Source organism: Balaenoptera borealis (assembly GCF_965194805.1).
Source record: "Balaenoptera borealis genome assembly, chromosome: 5".
Classification (NCBI taxonomy): domain Eukaryota; kingdom Metazoa; phylum Chordata; class Mammalia; order Artiodactyla; family Balaenopteridae; genus Balaenoptera; species Balaenoptera borealis.
This window is the reverse complement of record NC_138862.1, coordinates 66,726,091-66,744,077: the sequence shown is the minus strand read 5'-3', so window position 1 is coordinate 66,744,077 and position 17,987 is coordinate 66,726,091. Positions and strand designations below refer to the sequence as shown.

General features: G+C 40.9%; 1 protein-coding gene across 1 annotated transcript in view; it reads left to right on the top strand.

Moving 5' to 3' along the window:
• Positions 1 to 933: 933 nt before the first annotated feature.
• HGD (homogentisate 1,2-dioxygenase) overlaps positions 934 to 17,987 on the top strand; it is a 46,207-nt gene continuing 29,153 nt past the window's right edge. Inside the window, exons 1-4 of the mRNA XM_082394952.1 lie at positions 934 to 1,413; positions 7,043 to 7,114; positions 7,950 to 8,038; positions 11,757 to 11,862. Of these exons, the coding sequence (XP_082251078.1) occupies positions 1,399 to 1,413; positions 7,043 to 7,114; positions 7,950 to 8,038; positions 11,757 to 11,862 (282 nt within the window). The 5' untranslated portion in view covers positions 934 to 1,398. The remainder of the gene's footprint in view (positions 1,414 to 7,042; positions 7,115 to 7,949; positions 8,039 to 11,756; positions 11,863 to 17,987) is intronic.

Below are 17,987 nucleotides of genomic sequence, written 5' to 3'. Positions count from 1 at the left end.
TTCATTCATCCATTCACTTGTTTAAGTTGCCAATGTTTAAAAATTGGAGCTTCGTGTATAAAAGTCGTATCTTAAAAAATCACCTAGCCTACTTTACCCATTTACATTTCCTTCCTGTTCTGCTGCACTTGAGTTTATGATAATAAAGCCTAGTTTAAAAGATCGTGGGCTTCCCTGGTGGCGCAGTGGTTGAGAATCTGCCTGCCAATGCAGGGGACACGGGTTCGAGCCCTGGTCTGGGAAGATCCCACATGCCGCAGAGCAACTGGGCCCGTGAGCCACAATTACTGAGCCTGCGCGTCTGGAGCCTGTGCTCCGCAACAAGAGAGGCCGTGACAGTGAGAGGCCCGCGCACCGCGATGAAGAGTGGCCCCCGCTCGCCGCAACTAGAGAAAGCCCTCGCACAGAAACGAAGACCCAACACAGCCAAAAATAAAAATTAATTAATTAATTAAAAAAAAAAAAAAAGATTTAAAAGATTGTTTTTGTGAAATTAAATGAGGTAATGTCTTTGGGAAAATCTGGCATGAACAAGCTCTCGATATATGGTTTCTTCCTTCCTGAATGCCATTAGCCATGAAGTTGATACCTGACCATGGCTAAGGAGAGTAGCCAAGATGAAGGACAAGGGAGTCATGGAAAAGGTGGCTGGAAAGTAATCCCTTGGTCTCTTTCTAGAGAGGTACAGGCATTAGGAAATGAGATTCTTGAAGAATTTATAACACTAAATACATTTAAGGAATTAAGAGGAGCGATAGTAAATATCTCAGTTTGCTTTAAGCGAAGTGCTTCAGGCTCTGAACTGTTCACCCAGCTCATCCCTGGGAGCAAGTGTGGAGAGCTGTCTAGACCCTGTCCCTGCTTCAGATAGCTGCGTGAAAACGCCTGTGTCACAGCACGGATCATTTTCTCACTGCTCTCCAGAGACTGAACACTCTGCCCTGTTCCTTCCCAGCCTCAGTCGGGACTGAGTGGAGAAGCCTCTACCTCACACAGCAGGCCCTAACTGCCACAGTTCCTTCCGCAGAGAGCTTTAAATTCTCTGCCTTTAGTCATAAGCCTCTTTCTTTTAACTGGAACAAATCATTGGTCAACATTTACCTCGGGTGAAGAGGAGACAGGCCTCTGCAAACTCTTCAGAAACAGCCCGGGTTTCAAAACCAAAGACAGTTGTGTAAGCAGTTTGGAAACAAACATGCTGGACTTTCTCCCTAGTGTAGCAGTTAGGAAACGCTAACTAGTTTGGCTAGTTTGAGCGACCAGCTGACCAGCGAGCACAGTGAAGCAGTAGAATAACAACATCCAGAGGTGGTTTGAAGGAGAAACAGAAGCATTTTGACTTCATACCCTCTCTGAGCCTGGGTTTCCTGAAATCGTCACACCTGCAGCAGAAGGAAAATGGCAGAGTTGAAGGTAAGAAACTGTCTGGCCACTTCGCTGTGGCTTCTTCAGCCACAACTCATGGAAGCGTCTGAGAATTCCAGAGCTTCAGAGTCAGAAAGAACTTAGAGAGACCCTCGTCCAAGCTGTTGCGTTCAGAGGCTTCGCTGTGGTGTCCGTAAGCATGGCTGGGGCTGGGGGATGATAAAGAAAAGAGATGATGGTCTCTAATTGTCCATCTCTTGCCTTGCTCATTTCATATATTGTCTTGGGAATCTGTAGACGTCATAAGGGCTCTCCTCCACCATGGACAGACATGTTTCTCACTGTGTCTGTTTGCCAGCCCCTACTCTCCCACACCTTCCTGATGCTGCAGCTTCCTGGACAGCCTCCAGCCGACCAATTAGGCCTGTTTAATCTATTCAGTTATTTTGAGGCTCACAATTAGTGCTTGGCCAGTAGAAACCCTAGCACTTCCTCTAGGAAATAATTCCTTTTTATTATTTAATCTTCAATTGAAAAAGATGTGTGGGTTATGTGCTACTAATGAATTAACTCATAATCTTCAAAGTAAATCTGGAGGTAGCCACTTTACCATTAAGGAAAATAAAGTTCAGAGAGATTAAGTCACTTGCCCAAGGTCACTGCTGATAGGTGATGGAGACTGGATTAGAAGTTGGGTTTGTCTGAATCCATGGCCAGGCTCCAAAAGGAGCCTTAGTGGCATCTGCTAGACTGAGTGCCTTAAAGCCAGTGTCTAAAACCATGCCTAGTGTCCACCCCAGGCTGGCATCAGTGCCCAACACATGCATGTGGGCCTGAGTAGAACTGCCCAGAATGTTGACTCAAGCCAAGCGTGCCAGATTCCAGGCTTCTCTCCAGAGTTTGAGCACTTCCTGAATGCCCTTCAACTGATGCTGAGTTTGAAAATCAAACATCTTCCTAATTAACAGGGGTCCTAAAACCACTCAACACCAAAGTAAAAGAGTTTGCTTCTTTATGCCTGATCAAGAGTTAGAAACACTGAGAAAGAATTCTCATTCTTTCATTCGGCAAATATTATATGCGAATACATGATGCCACGAATTAACATAGGAAAGGCACTGAATCTAGACTAGGCAGGGCCAAGAGAAACTTCTCCAAGGAGACTGTTCCTAAGCTGAGTCTTAGGAGAGATGTAGAAATTGACTTAACTGTAAAGGGGCTAGAGGAAACAACAGGTGCAAAGGCGCAGCACACACAGAAAGCCCTGCACGTTCTGGGATCCAAGAGTTAAATTTGGGTTGCTGCAGGGACAGCCAAGATGAGATACCCAGGATGTGGTCAGATGTATGGATCTGGATCTCAGGGGAGGGGGTAGAGCTAGGAGAATAGATATGGGAGGTCATCATATCAATGGTGGTAGTTGAAGGCTTAGAAGAGGGGGAGTGCATAAAAACTTCATTTCCTGATGAAAGGCTATGGGGAAGTTCAGCAGGGGTGGAAACATCCTTACCATTTATAAATAAATTATATCTAAAATCCTATCCTGCTGAAATTTTTAAGCAACTTATTATGCACAGCACCAGCACACCAACGTAAATTGCATGCTGATCTTTGTTCTCAATTTCAAAGGCATTTTTCCCAGGCTGCTGTCTAATCTCTGCAAGGAAAGGTTAGCTCTACAGATCACAAATCCAAACACAGAAAGCCAGATTGCATCACTCTAATCAATACACATTATAAGTTAAAAAAAATATTTCTCTGCTTTTATTTCTTCCTTTTAATGGATATGTCAACACAAAGTCTCAAATGAAATCACATTTACATAAAAGCAGCACAACTGGGGGAAGAAAATTCAAAAGATAAAATAGTAAAATTAAATTTTAAATGAACCACCCAATGTTCTTAAGTCTTCTGCAAGTCCACTTCTACAAGCCTTGATTTCTTCATTTCTAAAAAACAGAGCTGTTTAACATGCAGACTTTGGGCCCCAGCACCAAATACTTTGATTCATTAGGTATGGGTCTGTATTTAACAAGCTTTGGGGGTGATTCTAATGATTAGCCAGAGATGGGACCCCATGGTCTACATAATTATTGTATTCGTTTCCTGTTTCTGTTGTAACAAATTACCACAAATTTAGTGGCTTAAAATGACCAAATTAATTTTCTTACAGTTCTGGAGGTCAGAAGTCTGAAATCAGTTTCACTGGGCTTAAAGTCAAGGTGTTGCCTGGTTCCTTTTGAAGACTCAAGGGGAGAATCCATTCCCCTGCATTTCCAGCTTCTATAAGTTGCCTGCATTTCTTGACTTATGGTCCCTTTCACCATCTTCAAAGTGCATCACTCATCTCTGCTTCCATCATCACATCACCTTTTCCTCTTCTATAATCAAATCTTCCTCTACCTCCCCCTCTTACGAATACTTATGATTATATTTAGGGTGCACCCAAATAATCCAGGACATCTCCCCATCTCAAGATCCTTAACTTAATCACATCTGCAAAGTCTCTTTTGCTATATAAGGGAACACTCACAAGTTCCAGGGATTAAGACATAGATATCTTTGGGGCATCATTATTCAGCCTACCGCAGTTTAGCCTACTTGCAATAATCCTCAAGTTCCCCTAACAATCTATATCCTATGTTCCCAACAAGGTTAACTAGAAATACTGGACTCTTTGCACAGGAGAAAAAGGTAGCTATAGTTCCATCTCTACCCTGACTTCTCTCTCTTTCCCTCATGCCCAGGAAAAGGAAGTGAGGTATAGTATCTGCTCGTCCCATCAGGGTGTTACCCAGAATCAGAGTCATGAGAAAGCACCTCATAAAACTACTCTGACAAATAAATCATATCCTGGGGACCAGGTGAAAATTAGAAAGCTGTACACTAGGGAGCTGCCAAAGAACTGATGGTACTGAAGTTACATGGAGCTCAATAATTTGTTCTTTCATTTAGAAAGGATGTGTATAATTCTCTTGGAAGGAAACAAAATTGTTTCTATGTGGGATCAAATTATTCAGAAATCTGGATTGAAGAAAGCATACAAACACACTTGCTTAATGTCAGACGTTTTTATTTTCAATTTTTCGGTATAAGGTATATTTGTATAGTCACTGAACCAGCTGGAGTTGAAAGCTTGGATTTTCACAGCTGATATAAGCAGAGTTCAGATTCTGTCCTTGATCTCAAAGCCTTGGGAAAGCAGCTGCAGAATACTGCTTCCTTGATTCTGATACCTTCAGCAGTAAGGCACATGATATTTTAAAACTCTAACAAACTCATCTGTAATTTTTCTCTCAGGGGATTAGGAAAACCAACTGGTTTGAGAATGACTCAGCAGTTTTCACCCCCCTCTTCAGCCAATGCACCTCAGCTAAGATTGAGAAACCAATTCAGAACTCACACCTCTCTCTGAGCTGGGTGGCTCCCTTCCAAAGCACCAACTGTTCTTTCTACTTTCTTTTCTACTTTTTAAAGCAGTCTGAAGCATATGCTTTAAAATTACATATAGTAAGTCTCTTTTCCTTTGTTCCCAACGTACAAATAACCCTGGACTCTGTTCTGAGGCCAGCAGTTGCAAAGAATGGAGAAGGTTAATGAGTAAACCCACCCACTCCTGCCAGAAAGCTCAGCGCTCAGACCTTCTTGCCTCCCTTTGCAGAGAGAAACAATGCTGCAGTTGAACAAAGTGAAGCCACTGTGATACTCAGTGGCTTCAGGCAAGATTGGTCTGCAATTCCATTCCACAGAACCGAAGATAATTTCGGGTCATTACCATTTCTCAGCAGCTCAGATTCAATCTTCTTGATGGTGAGCAGGAGGTTCATTAGAGAGAAGAAAATTGTATTCAGTGGAGAGTCAGAATGCTGGATGGTCTCTGCCCTTTCCCCAAAGAAATCATTCCAAACTGCATGCCGCTGTTAACCAATCTCTGTGTAATATAACTCACTGTTTTTAGTGCTGATAGATTTTCAAATATAAAAAAATATTGTGTCTGGAGGCAAAAAAGAATAATTTCACTTCCATTGCTTTCTAGGTCATAACATTTCACATTTGATATTCCTTCCAAATATGGGCAGCTGTTGCCCTGATCATTGCTCACACATCCAGGTGTGTTACATCAATCTCATCCTGCTCCGAGCTGCTGAGAATTCTGGAGGGTTTATCCTCCACCCACTTACTTCCTTCTTATATCTCTTAAAGACATGTACTCAGATGGTGGCATTTCACTCACTGAGTGACACTGCACTTTCATTATCGTGGGCTAAAATTAAGTATTGATACATTTATGAGGAACAACTATAGGAAGAAAGTGGCCTTTTTTTTGATGTTTAAGTTAGAGAAAAGGGGGTTCTAACCCTACTTAGAGCAGGATACATACACTCGTGTTAGAATAGGCTGTAAGGCGGACTTCCCTGGTGGCGCAGTGGTTAAGAATCCACCTGCCAAAAAAAAAAAAAAAAAAAAAAATCCACCTGCCAATGCATGGGACAGGGGTTCGATCCCTGGTCCGGGAAGATCCCACATGCCACGGAGCAACTAAGCCTGTGCGCCACAGCTACTGAGCCTGAGCTCTAGAGCCCATACTCCACAACAAGAGAGGCCACTGCAATGAGAAGCCCGCGCACTGCAACTAACGGTAGCCCCAACTCTCCACAACTAGAGAAAGCCTGCGTGCAGCAATGAAGACCCAACCCAGCCAAAAATAAATAAATAAATAGAGTAGAATAGAATAGGCTCTAAGGGAAAAACTAAATCAAACAATAGATATCTACTGAGTACCTTCTATAAACCAGGCACAAGGCATATAGAGGTAAACCCGATGCCATGGTTCCAGCCTTCATGGAGCTTATAAACTAGCAGAGAAGCCAGACAGTGAACAAGAACTCACAGGTGTGTTTAAGTGTTGTCAAAATAAGTTTTAGTGGCTCCGCACACTTTACTTTATTGAGAAACTCCCTTTTCTTCCTCTGGATGAAAAGTAAATTGATGACAATCAGAATGAACTCCATTGTGCCACTGAGGACAGATTCTGATCTGGCTATTCTCCTGAAAGCCACCCATATCTTCAAAACTTGTTTTCCTATATCCACATAGATGCAAATATATTTACAAGTGCTCCATAGATGAGCCAGATGATGTAGGTTTTTGCCTGTAGCAAGGCTGGTTGGAGGGCTTTTTCTCAAGGGTTTTGCTGTCAGATTGGATCCACACACTCTTTACAGCTACTTGTTTCAGCGTATGGAGGGGAAGTGGGGCTCCAACCTCAGGGAGGTTGCAAGCTAGGCCAGCCAGATCTTACTAACCTGGAGTTGAGGTGATGCCTGAGCCATCTCCCCTCTCAGGAACTCCCTGAGGGGCCCAGAATTAAAGAAGCTGTTCTTGGAGTGGGATAATTAAGAACAAGCCCATAAATCAACTAAGTACAGCTAAGGATGGAAAGTCCATGTAATATCCAGCACTCTTCTCCCAATTAATTGGTGGTCTTCAAAATTCACACAGAGAAATTATCTTTCCTAAATGGTTCACATGCCAAGACATAGCAAAGATGTTATGTATAGAATGTGATACACAAACATATGTGCATAAAGAAATTTTTACCTTCATAGACAGTCAAAATAGCAAAATACTCTTTAAATCCCATTAATGGTGACCTTTGTGTCTTTGTCACATGCAGTACATTTCTGGATTCGGTAATGAGTGTGCTTCAGAGGATCCTCGCTGCCCAGGTGCCCTGCCAGAAGGACAGGTATGAGTGAATAGAATATTAGCTTGGAGAACTCTGAATTATAAGAATGAATGACCAGCTTTCAGGCCAAGTGCTTCTACCCACCATCTTGAAAATTAGCCTGTGAACTGTCTAGGAGTTTCACAAATCATTAAGACAATTGGGATGCAGAACAATGACAATACAAAGGTTAAAGTTGGATAATAGTTACCTATGGCAAAGCACTTAGTCCCAAAAAAGTAACACTAAATTTAGGGCTTTCAAGAAGGTCCCCTAGGTCCAGGGTTAAGGGACTTCCTTAAAGTTCCCTTGAACAGCATAAGATATGGCAATGATGAGAAAATAATCAGTCCTTGTTAAAAAAAAAAAAAAAATGTGTTCACAAAGATGTTCACACTAGTGTTGGTTACAACAGCAAAAATACGGCAAACAAAAATTTTGTCAAAAATTATTAAGAATATTTCATGGCATGAAAAAATGCTCATGATATAGTGTTTCCTCTTTTTTTAAAGTGCTAATTATTAACAGGACTACACATATCATAGGGTTCCCATTTTGGAGGATAAGAATGGAAGGAAATATACTCATATGTCAACATTGGGTTATTTCTGGATGGTGAGATAATGGCTTATAGTTTATAAATTTTCTACAATAAGCATGTACTACTTTTCTAATCAAGGAGGAAAGTCACCTAAAACATTATTACAAGAAGGATGTATGGGTTGGAGATGGTCATGTGCAGTGAGTGGCCCAGAGCATCCCCATCCAAGACAGAATTCCCCCACTGAGTTGTTTGATGAGAAGGTGGAATGCTTTTCTGATGGAGTGATGTCATTTATTGCCTCCTTTGTTTTAGAATAATCCTCAAGTTTGCCCTTACAATCTGTATGCTGAGCAGCTCTCAGGATCAGCTTTCACTTGTCCACGGAGCAGCAATAAAAGAAGGTAAAAGGATTAGGTTAATTCTGACCTGCGGTCTATGGGAGCTCTGACTAGTATTTAGTGCTGCCTCCTATACCCGGGCCACAGCCTCCCAGGGTTGCCCAAGAGCCTGCTTCTAACAGGCTGTGCTCTGGGTCATAGTCAGGGGAGGATGAACCTCACCTCCAGCTAGAATCAAGTGACTGATGGAAGAAGGGGAGAGAGCAGCTGCACAGAGCCTAGAAAACAGACATGTCTAGTTCCATTTATAATTTGTTACTTGTACTCAGAAGAAAGTGTTCCTCATAGTCTGGCCTTCCCCTGGGATTGTGCAGTTGAGTTCCAAATTTTGATTTACTTGGGAGTTTTTTTTATAATGATTAACTCAAAATTATAGAAGATTCAGTGCAATATCTTCCTCAGCTGACTAGAAGTATTATGTTCTTTGGATGAAAATGTTGGATAATCCAAGCTTGGGTTAGATGAAAGGTCATGTATTATGGCCCCTGGTGGTTTGAATTAATAAGATTTTTTCTCCTCGGAATTTGTCTTTGCTGGAAACCAGCACATTCATTAGCACAACGTGTCATGATCCATGTTTGCTCTAATCCTACAAGCCAGGTCAATGAACTCAGTCTCTTGGTTAACTCCTTTGGGGCAGGTTGGTTTCAGTAGCTGTTGTGGTTTAGGGAAGCAGTTGAGTGTTGTGAGTTAAACAAGCAGTGTCTAATTATGGGAATTTCAGAATAGGACACCTGTGTAGAGGGCTGCTGCTTGTATTGGAGTTTGGGGGAGGAGAGCAGGCAGTCTTGTACTGCTTAGTGGAAGGTGATTGGGTTTGTCTCCAGCGAGTCCTCCTGAGAAGTAAATGAGATAGAACAAAAGCACCATGGACCACACAAATGATAGGTTGTCCCCCTTAGGGGTTAATCGTGCCCACTCTGGAGGCAGGCCTCCTGAGTTTAAATCCTGGCTCCTTCTCTTTCCAGCTGTGTGACCTTGGGCAGGTCATGTACCCTCCAAGAGCCTTCTGGTTTCTCATTTGTAAAAGAGATAATAATAGTACTTATCTCATAGCTGTGATGAGGATTAAGGGAAAGAACGTATGTAAGGTGCTTAGCACATTGCCGGGTACATGGTGAGTGCTCAATTAACATTAATTATTATCATCATCATTATTGCCACAGTAGCAGAGTGTCTCCCTCCAATACAGTGTATCCCTAGGAGGCTGTCGGAAAACTGAGTGGCAGGTGCTATGCTACCATGTCAATATCAATATTGCTTCCCTCTCGATAGATCTGTACATGGAGGGGAAAGAGATAGTTTCCCATACTTGTCAAATCAAGATTAATTCTATCACTATTTAATCATCTCTCTCTCTCTGCAAGCCCAGATAGCCAAGGTAAGGTAAGCACACAGACAATTCCTGTCTATTCTAATTTATGACAGCCTGGCCTCCATGACTATGTTCTTGACTTTATGACCCATTCACTAACTGGACACCTGGACTCCGGATTCTGCTGCCTGCCCCCATTATTCAGCAATATCTTCAGCCAGCAGGAGCAGAGCCCTGTTCCAGGAGGCTGAAAAGGAGCTGTTGGCATTTCATTAAGACGCTGGCACCATTCCCTGAATCAGAATTAAATCTCTGTCCAGCAGTGTAGTGCTGCCTGGGGAGTTTTATAAACTCAGCTAAAAAACAAGGGACACTAGGCATGGTTCACCCATCTGTTTAGAACTCTTCAAAGGTATCCACAAGAATTTTGTGAAAATGCTCAAAATCCCCAGTGGGAAGATGGAACCAGCCCCATCCATAGATGAGAAAGCCTGAAATTCCTACATTTAGTCACTACTCATTCAAGCCACAGAATTCAGGAACTCCCCCACCCCCACCCACAAACTATCAGAGAGTATATCTATCAGGGGTTGATTTTTATCTGATTAGTTAGCTGATCCCTTAGGTCCTGAGACGGTGAGAGCCAGGACAGAGATTGTAGGAAATCTGGATCATCAAAAAAACCCAGATGATTAGGGGTAGGCAGATAGACAATTCAACACACATCTAGTAAGTGAGCACCTATTGTGTGCCAGGCATTCTAGGTACATAAACTCTGAATCCTCACAACAATCCTAGGAGATAAGGATGAGGAACATAGGATCAAGAAAGTTTTGGGAATTCCCTGGAGGTCCAGTGGTTAGAACTCTGAGCTTTCACTGCTGAGGGCCTGGGTTTGGTCCCTGGTCAGGGAACTAAGATCTCACAAGCCACACAGGGTGGGCAAAAAAAAAAAAAAAACAAGAAAGTTTTGTAACTTGCCCAGGATCACACAGTCGGTTCTAAAATACACACACACATGTTCTCAATTCCGTATAGAACCTAGAGAGGCCTAGTTAATTCATGGCCCAAAGTCCAATGTCTGAGATTACTTCACCTAGAGCTAGAGGAATCAAAAGAAAACTGAACAAATCTAGCTAGCCCTTTAATCTCCCAAATGGCTCAGTGTAGGGCCAGGTCAATTCCACCCCCTGAAGTAGAGTGTCCTGGGGCTTAAAGGGCCAGAGCTTGTTCAAGCAGGTCTGGTCTTCCATTGCCCCAAGTGGTGTTCCTCTTCCTGCTGTACCCTGTCAGGGTAACAGCCTCTGAAAGGACTTGGGTCCCTCTTAGTGAGGTTCAGTGTCCCTCTCAACTTCTGGATGGTTCTCCTCCTGGTGTCCTTCAGGGTTCCTTCATCAGAGTCTTCTCTTCCTGAAACAAAGCCAGAAATGTACTATAAGAAAGTAAAGATGGATGCTCTTATAATTTTAGATATGTTAATTTCCTAAACATCTTACAAATTAACATCAAAAAGACAACCCAATAGAAAAATGGTAAAGGACTTGGGCAAGTAATTTATAGAAAAATTCCAAGGGACCAATAAACATACAGATTCTCAACCTTACTCATAATAATGGTAATACAAAATAAAAATGAGATAGTATTTTTCACCTACAAGGCCAAAATTATTAATAATACCCCCTACTTGTAAAGATGTGGGTGATCAGGCACTCTCACACATTAGTGTTGTGAGAATAAAGTGGTACAACAATTTGGCAATTTTTCTTATTATGCATTGGAAATATCTTAGAGATTGTACAAGAAAATTGCTAAGTTCTGATGCCTCTGAGGATTGGCTCTGAAGAAATTGGAGGAGAAAGCCATCTAAGTCTACCTTTTCAGACTTTTTAAATTACTTGAATTATTTTTATCACTGGCATGAATTACTTCTATAATTTTAAAGAAGAAAATTGATTTATATTTCAAAAATGACAAAGAAACCACCCATATTGTCTCAATCTGTGAAGGATTCGTTGTCCTCACTTTCCAGAGCCAGAGCAAGGATTAGTATCCAATATGTACATAAGCTAATGTTTTTCTATGGATTTGCCTGCACAGATATCCCTCAAGGTACTTTCCCTTCCTTTATAGTTGTCATTGGGAAAGGCAATTCTTTTTTTGTCAGTATGGAAATAACCAAGGGCTACAGGCTCAATTTGAAGAGTGATGGATCGTGTGGAAAGGTGGGAAGAGGCCAGGGCTATGGGCAGCAGTGGCTATTAAGAAATGATGCTGTGTCATTGCTTCTCACATTAAAGCCCACAGATCATTGTTGACTTGAGCGTCTTCCTAATGGTATTTCCTGAGCCAGTCTGTGCATCACTCATAACATCACCCTAAGGCTTATGTGTCCTTGTTTCCCCCCAGCTGGCTATATAGGATTCTACCTTCGGTTTCTCACAAGCCTTTTGAATCCATTGACCAAGGCCATGTCACTCACAACTGGGATGAAGTTGATCCTGATCCTAACCAGGTAACCTGGTCCTGTGAATTGGAGAATAGCATGTATCCAAAGCCTTAAGTACAAACATTTAAGTCTAACCTGGGTCTTTGAGAAATTAGACAGATTTTTTAAATAAATGCTAAAGTGTATCTGTTCTTTTGCTCAAACTTGGGTAGGAATTTTGGAATTGATTGACTGTGCCTGTGCACGTGTGTGTGTGTGTGTGCGTGTGTGTGTGTATAAGCTTTCGTTTTTCTAGCCTAATGGCTTTAGGAGTGCCCCAGTGAGTTGAATGAATGGAAATCATATAGGCTGGTGAAAATACATCTATACACCCGTAGGTTGGTTGGTTTGTTTTTTTTTTGTTTTTTTTTTATTTTGGTTGGTTTGTTTTAATCTAAACTCACCATAGCATACTGAAAACACATTCAACACTTATGCCTCTGAAAAGAGGCCTCTGATATAGAGAAGAGAGGCTTGTTGTCTGACCTGGATTCTATAAGTCTAGTGTCACCTAGGAACTTCCATTCCTTGCCTAAGAGTTTCCTTCTTTTGGTCTAGTGACAAATGGGCTTTCCCTCTGCAAATCAGTATTATTTATGTACTCTACTTTCAGTAACAAGACAGACCCATTGCTATAATGGACTGAGCTCCTTTTTTTTTCTTTACCTTTTGAGCACCCCAGTGTATTCCCTTTGCCCCTGAGTTTAGGTACATGTCACTGATCACAAGAGCATAATGCAGGAAGGAAAACAGACCTGGGTTTGCACCCCTGGCCCTCTACTTGTCACTGTATCTTTGAGCTACAGTGTTTCACTTGTAAACTGGGATAATCATGACATCTGCCATGCAGTGCAGTTTTGTGAAGTTTACTTGACAGAACAGGTGGTGAACATGCTTCGCCCAGTGCCTGGAACACAGTAGGCAAGAACCATGACTCTGATACAGCCATTTTGATATATTCACTTAAAGGCAGTGATAGTACATGTAAATCTCAGAATTTATATTCAGGTAATTCTTTTTTCATTTTATATTTTTTTAAATTCTGAGGTCTCCATCTGCCAAACTGGCAGAAAACAACTTCGTCTCAGTCTTCCCTGAGAATCTCTGGTTTTAAACAATGCCAAAGTAGGACTGGGGGTTGGGCCATGCTGGTTGGTTCTCTTTCACTTGATGGTGTTGAGATGCCCATTGTTCTGCTGCTATCGTGTCAGGCCTGGGCATGGAATCATCTGCAAGATACTTCTAGTCTTGTTGTCCCAGACATGCCACACAACCATTTCTTCCTTCTGGGAGTTGCTAGGACATGGGCTCAAGGGTCCCCTCTGTATTCAAAGTTCACACAAATTGATCAGTCTCTCTCCCTCCCCTTCCGTCCACTCTCCTCCCCTTCCACAACTCCTTCCCACAGCCCAAGGAAATCTTATTTCCTCTTGGTTTACCAAGATGTGTGGTCTGTATACCTGCTAATCCCTTTCCCTTAAACGCTTAGACTTTTTGTAGAACAAGACAGAATAATTTAGAGTCGCTTTTGGTTTCCTGCCCTGCTCCGTCTTTTCCCTAATTATGGAAATCTCAGAGAACCAAGTAACTGCTTGAGTGCTACTCACCCCTCTCCAACAGGGACAGGAAGAGAAGCCTTAAGAGTGGAAAAATATGTGAGTTAGCAACATACAGTATCATCCACCTCACAGTCATTTTGAAGCCAAGACATTCTGTTTAAATAACTGACCCTTAAACTTGTGTGAAGTTTAGTGCATGAAGCAGACATCCTCCCCGGTCTACCACTGGCCTATATATGGCCTTTGAGCCTATGGGAAAAGGCAGCCCAATCCCCAACCCTGCAGGCACAGTCCCCTGCTGAGACACTGCCCCTTTCCGCTTCAGCAGATCAGGGCCCTGTGCTGGACACAGTTTGCACAGCCAACCTGTGGACCCCATCTTTACCTGTCTGAGTCTCACCTGGGATCCTAATCCAATCCCATACATCCTTCTCTCCCACACTCTGGGGTTAGGAACCCATCTGGCAGACACACTCATTTAATCATTTACCTCACTCATTTAACCATTTACTTCCCCACTCATCTCACCAAAGGCCATACATCATTCTATCCAAAGTCACTGTTCATTCTTTGAGAATCTGCTTGACTCCTCAATGGGTTACATCTCAGATTCTCCAGTTTCTCTCTTAGAGTTACAATGGTCATACTTGTTTGTTTTAGATTAATAAATAGACCTGACTGCTTAATAATAGGACTCCATCTTTCATTAGAAATAATAAAGGATGGTTGCCTATACCTCTATAGGATTCTTGGTCAGGCTAAAAATTAAGCATTTATTATATACTAGCTTTGGAAGGTTGAGAAGCTATTTGAACCACAGTAAGTTTTCTAATTCTTTTCTTCAGGAGGCAAAGAGAATCCCCAATTAAGTTTCTGACAGTTCTCTCAAGTAGAGCCAAATCTCATATTATACAAAGGAACAGCGTGGCTGTAAAGTCAGCAAGTAAGACAAAAATTAAGTACAAACAAAATTATCTCTGAAAAATCCCTTAAATCACCCATAAAGTATAGGATACATGGCTTTGTGTGTGCTACTTTGTATGGTAATTCGTATGCACACTAAATTTGAGAACCATTGAACTAAATTTGAGAACAATTGAGCATTGACTAAAAGAGAGATTATAGGCAAAATCTGTAGGCAGATGTTTGGGAATTCAAATTGTGGAGCCCTTAAGGTAACTATCGACCAGTGGTGTATAGGGTGGAGAGGGGAGTTCCAATGCCTCTGCCTGCTCATATCACCCACACAGTTATCTAAGTCTCTTTATACATCATCATAGATTTGTGCGTGGTTGTGTGGGCAACAGTGGAGCCACACCTATATCATTTTGTTTGGGATGGGGAGGTGAGGTTTTAAACCTAACCTTTAAGGAAAATGTGAGTGTGATGTGTAATATGTAATATGCTCAGTAATATCCTTTTATTATATAATATTATTATTACTATGACTACTATCAATACATTTTTTTAAACATGAATACAACACTTCACAATGATTATTTGGGGGTACAAGTGGCTTATCCATGGAAGCTAACCTCATTCTGATAGAATTTTTCTGGTTTTGTCTTATTATAAAAGTAATGTATACTGATAAAAACTTAAATGATATAGAAATTAACAAAGTAGAAAATGGAAATCTCACCCCATATGTGAGAGTCAAGTACATCAGTTGTGCATGTTAATTCATTATTTCATAAGTAGTTAACATATATTTAGAGAGAGAAGTTTGAGGAATCTGCGTTTAAAAGCCTGAGTCAATGTAAAGGCATCAAAATAGCTGCATCAGAAGTTTCTGCTTGCTTTCTAGCAGAACCTCAATACACATTTGTTTCCTTCTCCCCTTCCCCATTTCCTTGCTTTGCATTTTTCCTTGAACTTGTTACCTTCCTCCGGTTTTGAATCTTTCAGGTGCTTTCTACATAGTGGCCACCAAATTTATTTCTTCTGCAGTATTTCCCCTACTCATTTTCAATGTTGTGCTCACACATGTTGGGACAGATGTGCCCCAGAACTCTATCATGCCTCTTTGGACACCAGCTCCATCAAGGTAGAGGTTTATCCTCCTCCCGCTCTGTAACCTACACCTGCCATCCTGCTTCCCTTGTCCTGATACACACCCTCGCTATTCTTGCAAAATCTATCCTTTTGTCTTTTCATTTACACCTTCTTGACAATTTAATATCTCTTTCTAATTTTATGCTTCATTAATTAACCACAGCAATCTGCATTCATCACTTCCCCCCCCCATCTCCTTGTAACGTCTTCCAAATATGTACTCCATACTCAAAGAAAAAGTCTGAGAAAATTATATTTAGGTACACATCTGACAGTTCTTCTCAGCTGAAACCTGTAGAGTAGGTATGTTTTCACCTGTCACAGACCAAATCCAATGCTTCATCAGCTTCACCAACTCCCACATTAGTCATCTCTGGTAATGTCAGAACATGAGAATTACTTAATATTTCCTCCAAGGGAGCATTATGGGATATGCTACCATCACTGTCATCTTTGATACCCTCTCAGGAATATTGGAAACTATGCCCCCAAACCTTCATTTTCTTTTAGGGTATATTTAATTAATCATCTAAGAATTAATGCAAACTGTTTTTGAGTGTATTTAGATTCAGCTGTGGACATAACAAGTTCTATCCATTAATATCTCACATAAGAAATATACCTAATTTTGTTCATCATGCACCTTCCTCTAACTTCTGGAATCCCAGAATTTAACAAACAAATCTACATCTAATTTAACTGTGAGTTTACAGATTTCAGTTAGCATTCCTGAATCAGCATTCCTCTTTTAAATGTCGGAGTCCTTTAAAGTTTATCTTTGTTATCACTACAGCCCTAATGTCTTAATTGTTGGAAAGTCAGACTCTTGACCCAGTTAAGCCTCAGCTGAGGAAATTACCTTTTAGTTCTCAATCAATATCATTTGGACCAAGTGAGAAACACCTCAAAGCTAATTAAAGATTATATCATAAAATTCCTTCTGCCTCCAGGACATACAAATTATCAAAAATGTTTCAAAACAATACATCCTTAGTGGGTGTTTGATGCCTTATTTGTCAAACTCTTTAGATCTCACTATCCTAAAAGCCCCCTCCCTCCAAAAATGTCTTGGATTTCCCACCTCTTTAAGCTTTTGCCCAAGTCTCTCCTATTCACAGCAACTTCTTGAGAAAGTAATCTAAGCCCAGTTTATGACCCCTATTCACTCCTAACCCTTTGCAATTCAACCTGCCCAGATCACTCTGCTGAAAGTATGTATACCTTCTTTAAACAACAATAATGCACCCCTTACCATTAATACATGTTTTTATTCAAAACTTACATAAAAGTGTCAATGCCTAATAATCCCACCAATGCAGAGTTAACCACTTCTAGTGTTTTGGTTTCTTTCTTTCCAGTCTTTTTCTCTGCATATATATGTAAATAAATAAGGTCTGGGGTCTCATGTAGCCAGAGACCAAAAGTAATTGAAAATAATCCCAATCTTCATTTGCTTCTGAAAACCTTAAGGAGCATCCAGGCTATGACCCACAGCAACACTTTTCAAAATCCCCTTCCCCCAATTTTTCCTAGACTCCAACCCTCTCACACCTCTTGTCTTCCCCAAGCTCCTCAGGCCTGGACCACTTGTTCATGGCTTGCCTCTGCCTGCCCCTACCTTCTGCCTCTAGAAAATGACAGAGTGTAGGTCCTCATCCCATTTTCCCAGGACACACACACACACACACACACACACACACACACACACACACACAACATTGATCTACATGGTGAGACTGGAGTTCAAAGGACTGAGGGAGTGGGAATGAGCAAATCAGAATTTTCCATAGGGAGCAGGGAAGGGAAGGGGAAGAGGCTGTGCTTACTCTTATATTAATGTTGTTTATGTCTGTCTTTCTCTATCTGACTTACTTCACTAAGTAGAGATTATCATACTACTTATATGTGGAATCTAAAATATGATAAAAATGAATTTATTTATAAAACAGAAACAAACTCACAGACAGAAAACAAATTTATGGTTACCAAAGGGGAAAGGGGGAGGAGGGATAAGTTGGGACTTTGGGATTAGCAGATACAAACTACTATATATAAAATACATAATCAATAAGGTCTTACTGTATAGCACAGGGGACTATACTTAATATCCTGTAATAAACCATAATGGAAAAGAATATGAAAAAGAATATATATACATATACGTATATAACTGAATCACTTTGCTGTACACCAGAAACTAACACAACATTGTAAATCAACTATACTTTAATTTTTAAAAAAGTAGTTACATATATATTTGCTGTAAGTACAGTCATTCTCTAATACAGTTTTACATTCTGTTTTTTTTTATTTATTTAAACATCATATTTTGTGCCTTTTTCCATGTCTTTTTAAACTTTTTGAGTGTAGATGATTTTTCATAATTCCTCTATTGTCAGATATTTAGATTGTTTCCAGTTTTACTATTATAAATCATCCATGGCTAAATACAATCCTTTTCTCCTCAACGTCCCAAAGCCTGGAACAGTTGACTTCCCTCTTTTCTTTTATTTTTTTATTTTATTTTATTTTTTAAAC